Source organism: Ambystoma mexicanum, chromosome 7p, assembly GCF_040938575.1.
Source record: "Ambystoma mexicanum isolate Mex_15411 chromosome 7p, UKY_AmexF1_1, whole genome shotgun sequence".
NCBI lineage: Eukaryota > Metazoa > Chordata > Amphibia > Caudata > Ambystomatidae > Ambystoma > Ambystoma mexicanum.
Window position 1 is genome coordinate 815,847,440 of NC_090939.1, and position 12,040 is coordinate 815,859,479.

The 12,040-nt window shown below is 45.6% G+C and overlaps 1 protein-coding gene across 4 annotated transcripts in view; it reads right to left on the reverse strand.

Annotated features, from left to right (window-relative positions):
• Positions 1–12,040, reverse strand: part of PHKA2 (phosphorylase kinase regulatory subunit alpha 2) — an 840,998-nt gene that overhangs the window by 402,010 nt on the left and 426,948 nt on the right. For all 4 annotated transcript variants that reach the window (XM_069636956.1, XM_069636954.1, XM_069636955.1 and 1 more), the window contains exon 16: positions 6,655–6,764. In XM_069636956.1, coding sequence (XP_069493057.1) covers positions 6,655–6,764 — 110 coding nt within the window. The remainder of the gene's footprint in view (positions 1–6,654; positions 6,765–12,040) is intronic.

A 12,040-nucleotide genomic window follows, 5' to 3' on the forward strand; every position in this document is an offset into this window, starting at 1 on the left:
CCAATGCAATAGTTTTGGCTTATAGCTGTTGCCAAAACAAACATACAAAAATCAAATAGGAAAAAGGACCATCCAATGCCAGCTAGTATGACAGCAGAGTACACTTGGTGAATGTGTTTTGAAAACCTCCAAAAGTAAAGGGGACAAGATTTCCCACCTCAGGCAAATACAGGGGCTGCAACAAATGCCCCTTCCTGCGGTCTGCAATGCAGCACTGAACATTATTGCATTATGAATGGGCAAATTAAGGTGCAATCAGAAAGAATGGAAATCAAAATGGAATTTAAGTGAGGCCTTTTCACAAACCGACAGGGTCGGACTGGGACAAGAAATATGCCCGGACACCCAAACAAGTGTCCCACCCCTCGCCTAAAAAAAGTGGCCCTCAAACCATCCTCTGTGAATCGCGTCAATTCACTACTTTACAGGTGAAGGTCATGATAAGGGGCCCTGGTCTCGTGCTGTGTGCCATGCTGCTGCAGAGCTTCTTGTTGCATGTGGGTAGTAAGTAGCCTGCACGTGTGATGTGCTGGGGAGTGATATTTTGGGATAAGATGGTGGGTGGTCGACTGCATGTATGGGTGGCTGGGGGGCTTGGCGGAGGCGGGTCCAGCGGCATTCGTAGTGCTGGAGAAACATATTGAGTCGTTTGGGCGGTGGACAATGGCATCGCCAGGAATCAAATTTAGGAGGGGCACAGAGGGGGCCAAAGACAAAAGAAGGGGGGCACAGACAAAAGTGAGGGGAGAACATGGTCACTGCTCGTCTTAGGTAGGGGGACAAATGGGGGGGCACAGGGTTTCACAGGGGGAGCCCTGGCCCCCTCAGGACGCCTCCTAGCGACGCCACTGGCCATGGATGGGGCAGCAGAGGCCAGCGGGCTCGCTGCGTGCTCCAATGCTGGCATTGCAGAGGCATTCGGAGTGCGGGTGACTGCCCATTTCCATGCTAATCCCCAACCCTGTTCTTGCCTCTACCTGCCCAAAACACCTTCTCATGGGAACTCTTTGAGCTCTCTTTAATCAAGCCTTAACATCAAGCTTTGCACTCGATGTGCGTGCCTTTGTTTTTTCAAAGCAGTCTTCTGAGAGTGTATGACTTCATTTGAGCTGTAAATGCTACTGGTGTAATACAAATGTCTTAACCTGGTCTGCCTTCCGCCAATCAAGTTATAAGCACTGTGCATGTCCTTCATTCAAGCCCTGTTAACAGTTTTTGGCTTTTGTAAACATATCAGGCATTTGCCACGGACTGCTATTAGATGCCCAGGTACTTTCACCATTTTGCACCTGCAACCGTTCATACCACTACAGACAGCAAGGCCTTTCCCATGCCTACACAAAAGCCCAAACTTTTGGCATTGCCAATGCTTGTTTCCATCATCATGACTAAACTAAGTGTTGCCATACATACCCTGTAATTGTTTACCTCTTTGCTAGGTAATGCGTCTTCAAAGGATCTCTCATTTTGAAAGAGCCCATCAATGCAAACTGTCTCAGCACAACCTACAATGGGAGCGCTGGTAATAAAAGAAAGGAGTACTTGCAGGTCGTTAAGGGGCAAAGATGCATTTGCTGACAACCATTGCATGCAATATGAAGTGATCCGAACGGATGTTTCAAAAACACAAGAAGGTGGCAGCTCACGTATAGAAAAGAACATGGGCCTCATTACGACTTTGGAGGCAGTCATGCCCTTACTAAGGGCATGGCTGCCTCCAAAACCGTGTCCGGGTTCCCTGAATGGGGAAATACCAGGCCATTCCGAGTATGGAGGGCCCGGTATGTCCTCCTTCAGGGAACCCGGGCCCGGTCCGTTCCCGTCCCATTCAAGCCCCCATAGGGCTCAATGGGAATGGGTGCGGGGGCTAACAACGGGCCGATTACGACCGCCCCGTTGTTAGCTCCCTGGTCCCCCCGCAGGACCCGCCCTGGACGTCTGGTAAAACCAGACGTCCAGAGCGCGTCCCGCGAGGGCACCTCGTAATATTGCAGAATGGGTTTAACGGCGCTGGCACCATTAGCGGCGCCGTTAAACCCATTCCGCAATAGTTGTAATGAGGCCGGCCCCATGTATGAAAGAGAATAGGAGTTGAGCGAAAAAAAAATCTGCTGTTCAGTCAGGCTTTGCATTTGCAGGAGTAGGAAAGCCCTCTTATGCCCAGGACAGCATTGTATGTCACTACGTACCAGGTGATGTTCAAGCGCTTGTCTGAAGGAGATTGGATGCAGATGGTCAAGCACAATGTCTAAAGTGTGCTTGTCCGGCACCTTGATGAACACTACCATAACTGGAGAGCTGCTGTGTGTATTTTGCACCAGGCAGAGCTGCATGGGTTAATTACAAAAAGTGCTTTGTGTAGCCTGGCTCCCGTGAGTCCCGTCAGACATACATCACACCCTAGATGTGAGCGTGAGAGTTAGGAGCCTCACTTACCGATTATGGCATCTGATTCACCTCCACAATTTCGGTCATCTACCCGACAGCATGTACTCAAGGGCTGAATGAGAAGAGGTTGCGTAACCCACGGCTGTTGATAAATAGTCCATCTTTCATTGATGTAAACTACCTAGTCAAGTGGTTAAACCCTGTCGTCCATATCGTGTGCCTCACTATAGCCCGGCTGGGAGTCTGCACCCTCTGCCCTCTCCATGGATCGACGGTGTGCACCGCCCCATCCTGTAAGCACTGCAACATACGTCAAGACAGCTGAATTCAGCAATATCTAGGAATACTTCACTCGTAAACCTTCACTGATTGTCGTGTTTGCAAACTGTGCCAATGTTTTAAGATTTCCAAAGCGGCACAGTGGCTTTTCTTTCCAAAGCTTCCCTATCTTTCAGCTGTCGCTTATCTGCACACCGAAGTTTGGAACACTGCTAGCTTGGGCATGGTTGAAAGCCCATGGCACGAGTTTCGCCGTCTTCAGTGGGGAATCGGATGGTGTACATCAGAGCAATGCGCACGTTTAGCACATCAAATACTTAATGGGCGAGACAAGCAAGACAGGGATGTAATTTCACCAAAATGCCGGGGTTAGCGGAAGTGACATCACATGACCCTTGACCCCCTGATTACTTCACACAGGAAGTGATGTCATTTGACCCCAACCCAAAGTGATATCGTGGGAAGCGATGGAACACGATCTTTCACCCGTTGACAAAACAGGATGTGGCATCACATAGCATTGTACACTACGAACAAATATGGTTACGATATCACTATGTGATGTACATTTCATACAAGAATGGATGGCCATATGTATCGTTAAGATCAGTGTGTATTGGCCCATATTACCAAACTACTGTGAATGCAAGCAGACACCCATGACCAAATGATAATGATGTGTTATTATAGAGCACTTACACTTCAGCGCTTTACATAGAAAAAATATACCCCCAATATCATCCATCCTGTGTTGGTCCTCATTTATTGACCTCAGAAGGATGAAAGGCTGAGTTGAGGCGCTTAAGAAAAGACTAAAGCAGTGACTCACCTCCTGAAGTGTGCCTGAATTAAACCTTTAATGAGTCTAGCAATTATTGTATAGAATTCCAGAAAGACACATCATTTGGGTATTCCTATTTTTTCTTATTTAGGGTCAGTGCTGACAATGTTAGACTTGTGGCACTCCTGTTCTTATTTTTCTTCTTTTTTTTAAGGGGCCTGAACAAGAAAGCCAGCCACTCCAGAAGCAAAGAGCCACATGGTGCTTGCCACAGCCCAGGAGCTTGCATTACAGAGGTCGCAAGGGAGACATCAGAGGTCGCAAGGGAGACATCAGAGGTCGCAGTTGCAACCTCTGCCGACCCCTAAATGATGTCCCTGAAGTAAGATGGCCAATCGTGTCCAGTGGGGAAGTGCAGACTCTATAACAATTGCAAATGGTTCTACAGAGGCTCGAGTGTTAAGGGGCCCCTAACCGCCGGCCTGCTCATGTGAGCATGGAACCAGATGGTTTCTGAAAGATGACACATGCTCTACGTGCAGCAGTTTGGCCGGATGGGCCTCAGGTAACAAAAACTCAGGGCAGTGATGGCAGGCAGTAGTAAACAAACCAAGACACCCTGCTACGCTATGTGAACAAATTGATCTGCTTAAATTAAAAGCATGTGGATACATTATTCTTGGGTACAGGCTGCAGCAAGAATTGTTCATGTTTTTAAAATCATATTCCGATTCTCATTTTAATAATTTTTTACGTAACTGTTTCTCGACATAAAATACACATACAAAAAAAAACATGCTAAAGTCGAGGCATGCAGAACCTTTTACTCTTACCTGCTGTTATCACTTTGAAGACTCGGTTGTGGCGGCGTGCGGCGGAGAGCAGCCTAGGTCATCCAATACAAATCACTGGGAGGGAGCAGGCTGGGCTGAGGCAGCCCCGGCCCCGCCCATCCATGCCGCCCAGCCCTGCCGCTCCCAGTGATTTTGAATCAATGCCTGCTGCTGCTGGTGCCATGGTGTCGGGCTGTTGGCCGCCGGGCTGCCGCATTCATCAAAGAAAAGTAACACTGCAGTGTTACATTTCTGTGCATCCGCGGCGGGCCGGCTGGGCCGCGAAGGATCTGCAAGCGGCGAGGCCCTGGGGGCCGGTTCCTGAAACCCATGCCTGGGCGGGAATCCAGCCCAGGTGGGCTTCAGGAACCGGCCCCCAGGGCCTCGCCCGCCTCATTATGATTTCAGCCCCGCCACAGCCCGGCCACGGCCAAATGGCTGAGGGGCCAATCCAACCCTGCAAACCGATCACAAGTTCCATAAAGTCTGTGTAAAACCTTGCTGCATATCTTCCTTTTTAGGTGTAGTGTTGTACAGTGACATGTTGCTGAAGGGTTTGCCTTTGGCTGTGATGTGTTAAACCTGTGGTTAGTACTTATGTTGTTGAAGACGAACATTCTTCCAGTGGTGCTTTGATGCTTACGCAAGGATCTGTTGCCATGTGTGGTGTTGTCAGTCGGGTTGGCTTTTGTTGTGCTGTGAGTGTATGTGCTTCCAGTTATCTGTGTGCGTCTAGTTACCTGCTACTTCAGGCTTTTTTGTAGGGATGGGATAGGCCTTTGCCAGGGAGAGCCATAATAGTACTATCTGGCCATAAAATGGCAAAAGTTAGAAAATAGTGTAAGTCCCTGGACATATAATATCAGTACCTGGCAAATGCCTATCTAACACCTATACAAAAGCCAAAACTGTTGGCTTTCTCAGTGCTTGTTTTAACAGGTCATCAGTGTAAGCAACAGTTGTGAGGATACACACATTCCTGATTAATCAAGTGGCTAAACGCATACTTTTTAAGACCTATTGATTGCGCGCCAAGTCAATAATTTCTGCTTATAGGTAAGCCAAAACGAACTAGTCAAAACTAAAAAGGAGTTCCGAATACCTAAATAAAATAAAATAATTAGAGTTGGGAGGATCAGAAGGTGTTTGTTGGATAAAACAAGAGTTTGAAGAAATTAGATGGAACAACCCAAAAAATATCCCACCCAATCACATTCTTGGATGCCATCTGAACAAATATTTGGAATTTCTTTTTTGCCTAAATGGAGGGCGCTTGTTTCGGGAGTGTTGTTGACTTTGGTCAATGTTCACGCTCCAGCATGCTGGCTGTAAAGTACATCTGTATGCCAATTACCTTGATCTAAGCCCTGGCTGATCTAAAAATATCTAACCCGCATGCCTCCTATAATAAAAAGAATCAAAAGCCTTCACTCCAACAAAACTGCTTTTAAAGGTTTGATCCTTTAGGGAATTCCAGGAAAAATCAAGAAAAAGCCAACCAAGTCACATTTCAAGTGGCTTATTGCAGTTACTCAGCCCATGAATTCTCCTTTCAGTCTGTCATTAGTTTAAGTGGGGCTTAAATGCATCTTTAGGCCATCAAGAACTACTTTGTATTTCAATGATGCCAATTTATACATAAGGATTAAGTCAACAACGTCTCTACTGGTCTGCTGCCATATGGTAGACCATCATGAAATGTTAGTAGTAATGCTGGACATAACATCACTAAACACCTGTTTGAAAGCCAAGCTCTGAACTAGTTCTTTGGCTTGGCGATACTACTGACATTGAGTGCACTTCTACAATTCCACATTTGCTGCGGCCATTTGTGGTACTGGGCAGAGTGGCTAGATTGGCCCCATTTCAAAGTTAATTTGGAATGTCTCACTGCTCTTAATGAGACTGGGGTGACACTGTGGCTTAAGCAAATGCCATTTCATCTTTATTCAGAGGTTTTCTGGCACTTAAAGGCCTTCATCTGGATGAAATACCCTATGCGAGCCACAGGATCACTCCATTATTTTCCTGAACCAGATCTGTGCAGGTTGCTTCAGCACCTGAATTTAACATATTGAACATCTGTATTTGGGCATAGTCAGTGAGTTTCAGCTGCCTCATACTATAGAGTTAGGGTGCGGCCAAGCCCCCATACCATATGCAGCCCTAAAGTTCTACATTTTGGGACCATCAAGAATCACACTAAGGAAGAATGGCTTGAAGGAAGGTTTGGTGGGGGTTTAACATGGAAAAGCAGCACCCTGTGGTCCAATTATGGGAGGAGGATGAAATACTTCTCAGCTGGGCTACTAGTCCAAATAATGCATTGGTAACAAGAGTATCTACGGCTGTGCTCAGTGATACGATGCTTACCTGAGGTGTGAAGGTGAACATTTGATTCCGGATCATGTACAGTTTGGAGGTTCCAAGCACACCGATGTGCCGGTAGGGCCTTCCACTCAGATTCATGGTCTTGTTAGATCCTATGAAAAGAATGAATGTATCACCATATTGTCCTACTCACACAGAGCATCAATTGTTAATGCAAATCAAACAGAAGATTTAAATATAGAAGGCAAATGTTTACTCCACTGTCAAGAGCCGGTTAGTGATGTACACTAAATTGGGAGCTCTAAATGATAGATCGCATTGCAACATCTTCCTCCCTACCCCCCTATGGAAGCCAATCTCCCCCACTAGCCAATAATGTAATAATGCAGTGTGGAGCACTGATGCAACACTCTAAGACAAGCACAGGACATTTGTAAAAGAGGTTGGCCAGAGGGTAATGTGAACTTCTGAAACATACTGAAATTGTGCCACTGTGTAGAAACACAGGTTTTAGGATAGTAAAGTGTGCTAAACAGAAAGAGGTGCTTTAAAATATGTTTCAGGTTATTATTATTAATGTATTCACACCATTCAATGGACATATCTTTAAGTTATTTGAGGTCGAAGGTCACCATGAGAGCAAGCAAAGCAATGTATTATGATGAGATACCCACAGCTAACTCTCCTGTAACCAATGACCAATTGCGGATAAGAGAAGATACAGATTCTCCGGATTATGGGCTAAATCGAAATCCTTGCATGTCTTATATGATTTAAATCAACCACTTACAATTTAGGAAGGCTAAGGACATCTTTGCAGATTCATGCTATAGCTCCCACCTGGGGGGTTTTCAGTAACCAGACGTATAAGTCTGGTTATCCTTCAATTTGTAACATATAGTTCAGACACTCAGTCACTCAGCAAATGGCGAATACCTATGATGGCGACACCTGACCACTGGAACTAAGACACTGCATAGGATCCCTGGTGAATCTCAAGCTTTTCTATTGTTGTATTTTATTTTTAAAAAGCACAAACCTAGATAATGTAGGAAGCAACAGAGAACTGTGTAGCGAGAACAGATATAAGGATACAACACAAAAGATTGGGCACAATAATGTTTAGAAAGGCGGTGATGGAGGTAGAGAATTCAATACCTTGTGCGGGAGGGAGAGAGAAGTATAGCTTTTAGGCTCATCGTCGGTGAAGGTGGAATTCTTTGAAGAGAAGGGTCTTTATCTCTCTTCTGAATTGCATGATTGAGGGGACAATTTCTGATGTCAGATGAAGGTTGTATCAGATTCTGGCGATTTACTGGGAGATGGTGTGTCTTCTTGCTTTTTCTTTCTTCATTTTCTTGTTTTATATGTTATATAAGTCTGTATATCTATAGTTTATTAAGTTCTGGTCTGCAGTGATGTGTTGTCCTCCAGAGATGCTTTGGTTGAAACTGCTTTCTATGTCATCTCAACCTCCCTTCTTCTGCCCTGTGCCCTCTGGAACACATCCAGAACAGAACCGCAAGACTTATCCTTGGCCTGAAGCTCAGGGACCACATCTCCCCGGTGCTGACATCCCTTCACTGGCTCCCCGTGGCTGCAAGGATCAATTTCAAGACCCTCTATATTGTCTACATGGCTTTCTGGGGCCTGGGACCTATCTATCTGCAACAATGCCTAACTTAATACTGTCCCTCCTGAGCCCTCCACTCATCTACATCCAACCTTCTGTGAGTGAGCAGGTTCTCCAAGCACAGGTTTGGAGGGAGATCCTTATCCTCAGCAGGTGCCTCCCTCTGAAACATCCTCCCTGCCGCCCTCCATCATGAGTCGGATCTCCTTAAATTCTGTAAACTCCTCAAGACCTTCCTCTTCTCCTCTTCCTTCTCTCTCCCGCTACACTGCTAACCTAGTTCTTTGTTCTTTCCCTCGCACCATCCTCTTTCTTACAGCTTGCTGACTGGCCATCTGGTGTACCTCAGAGACCCACAGGTGCCCTGCACCCCCGTCAGTCGTCTTTTGCACTTGCCTCAGGGCCCTACACTGCACCGACACTCACTGCACTTGAGAAATAACCCAACAGAGTTGCTCTCTCTGCACTTACCCCAGTCTCAACCGACCGGGAGCACTTGATCCTCCCCCTCCCTGTGACTTTCTGTGCACTTGCACGATCCGTACGCCCCGTGCCTGAAGATCGTCTGTCTTTTCTCCCTTGTCTTCACCCCCTTAATTGCACTGTTAGAAACTGCAGAATCGCTGTCAGGCCTATTTGCTTTACCTCACACTGCCTGTACAGACTATAATCATGTCTGAATTTTGAGGGCTCTGAGCGACTGTATTTTTTCCCGTTTCTACCCTCCTTGAGCGCTTTGAAACACTTGCCTGTGTATAGGCGCTATATAAATAAACAATACCATACCATGCAGCAAAAGGAACGCTGGCCTGGATGGGTAACCAATACAAGTCTATGATGGTGGGAGTGTTGCAGCCACGCTCTTTAAGACCTTTCTTCAGGCAAGCAGCTATATACAATATGCTCTTCAGTGGTGTCAATGTAGCATTTGGGAGTCCTATACATTGGTGGGATGTTACCACCGAAGCCTACTTCAGACCTCGCTGGTTAACTCAACATCACATTCTGTACAGCATTTAAAAGCCTGTTGGGGGGGAGATGATTTTTGCATTGTTCTGGACATGAACTGATGTTGAGAGATGTGAATGATGATCAATGTGGCTCAGCACCTTTGGAACTAAGACTGTAAGGGACCTTGCTGACAAATACAATTCCATATTTCTATATAGATCCGAGATAGACAGCAGCCCCCATCCAAAACCAAAGATGCACATCAGTGAATGAGTAAGAACGCTTCTACTGCACTATACACTGAAGTAACACCCTAATAAATTAATACATTTTTATAAAGACCCTTCAAGTTCCTTTATATATGCATATGGGACGGCATTACTCAAACAGCAATATTTCCTAAATCTACTGCCAGTTACAATGCACAAACTGCAATTCTCCCAGACTCAAATAGGTGCCCTGGCCTCTCTCAGGCTAGTTTCTTCACCCATTCGACCTCTACCATATTCCATTCAAACCTGTGCTCTACTATTCCGATATCCGTCTCCTTTGATCGATCGATGTTGCTTCTCATTGCCTGATGCTTGTTTTTCTTTTCCTTGGTCTGCAATGTGTTCAAATCAGTCCATATTCCTGATGCCAGTAGCCTTTATTATGCTCTGATTAGGGTTCCTCCTACATTAATATTACTAATAACCAGTGTGGGTTCTCCATATCTACCCCACTTTGCCCCACCAATCCCAAGCACACTGAAGTGTTTTAGTTGCCTTATTCTTGCTAATTAATACAAAATCTATTAACCTCTACAAGGCTCCTCTCACTATCTTTTCCAATGTTTCGATCAGTTTGAAATGTAACTTATACTTACTCAATTTGCCTAACCAGCTCAGAAAACCCTGCTGATTATTTTGCTCACTGATCTTTTTGATAATTCTTGTACCAATAATAATGTCAATAATAATGTCACTTTGAATGGTCATCATATGTATTTATAGTGACCTCTTAAAATACCACCTGGATAGAGCCTGTCTATTAGGTGCATTTCACTAACTGTTAGGCAAAGTTTGAATGCAGTATGTTCTGGGAACACACTACAAACAACTATGACTACAGGTATAGGCAACCCAACCTTTGGTATAAGCTTGTACTAATCAGTTTTGTTAGCGTGTTGAGCAGCCAGGCTTATCTCAAGAAGGGAAATGTGAGCTGTAGTGGAGTTAAACAAAGATTCACAGTTAGAGGTATTCAAATAAACTCTTACAACACTCAAGGTTTCTTGCAAAAACAATTATTAATTTATTAATCAGTCAGTTATAAAGCCTTTTTTAGAAGGGAGAAATATACTAGTAACATACAAATACACTTCAATACTGTACACTCTGAGTATCTGAATCAGACAAGACACTTTTGGGATGGCCCACAGACACAACCTACACCCACAGGTGACTTCAATGACAAGGGTGCTGGTGACATTAATATCTTACTGTTGGCATTCAGAACACTATTAAAAAGTTGGTTAAAGGCAAGGGTTATTAGAACACAAGAATTTACAAATATTCATAAGCAGGGCAAATATTTTCAGATAGCACTTAGAAGAGTCATTCAATTCAAATAGGCTAAGCCAAAGTCGATGGGCAAAAGTCTTTGTATAGGATGCAGCACTTCAGGTAAGTAAATGGAAAAGTCTTTGCACATGTCTTTCAGAAAAAGAAGAATCAAATGTAGGGCCACAATCTGATTAGACTTGTGAGTTGTGGAAGTTACAAGCACTTCTACAGTAAGAGGTAAATTCTCTTAGACTTCCTTTACAGTACCTTGGTAAAGAAGAAAAGATGCAGCTGATGACTTCTGTTCCTGTGCAGCTCTGCAGATCTCACTGTTCCTGGGCCTTAGTGATGGGGACAAGAGGGAGGACGTCGGGGGACTCCTGCACTGCACTGGGACTGTCAAAGCTGGCAACCGGCACACTTCACTTTTAGTGGCTGTTTCGCATTTCAGCTCCTTGCCGTACAGCAAATAGCAATAAGTGCGGTTCCTGGCTGTCAAGGTGGACTGTCCTTACTTCTGGGGTCCCGCACTCTGCTGAGAGGCTCAGGCTTGGTCAGTCCTGCTTCGTGGGAGTCCGGAGGATCTTCCAAAAGCTTTAGGTCAGCTTAAAAGTAACGTAACTCGGAGGAAATTCAACTAGCTCCGAGATGGTGTCCAGGTGGCTTACTTTGGAGTTCATTGGTCCCACCAACTCAAAGGGAGAAGTTGTCCTTGCAGGGGCTTCTCTGTCGATGCAAACTTGGCAAGTAGTCACTGCAGCAGGGCTTCATCGGGCAAACCAACGGTCCAGGAGTTGCAGCAGGTGTACTCTTCAAGCTCTACTTCGGTTCCTTCGTCCAGTGGTCGACTCTGCCTTCCAAACCAAAAGACTTGCCTTTTATTCAGTTCTCTCCCATTCATTCCAGCGTAGCTGTCACTCACCCAGCAGGGTGGCTGTCCTTTCCAGACAGTCAGCTAGCCAATCACCACAGAGTGCATTTGGGTCTCCTATGAGACTAAGCACAGGGAGTTTCGGGTACCTCTCTCACTTCTTGCCTACCCCAGACACTCAGGCACCACAGGCAGGTTTCTCTCAGAAACCCCGCCAAAGGCCAAATGAACAGAGAGACCAAACCTGGTTTGTCGCGCAGAGAAACTCTCTAGAAGGACCTTCCCACAAAGCCCTGGCGAAAAAAGAAGACCGGGCAACATTTTAGCAAAGATGGCTGTACGCCATTTTGAAAAGGATGGCTTCCGCGGTTACTTTACCGGAGCCGCAAACGGTCGCGGTAAATGCAAACCAAGGTAGTTCAAAGC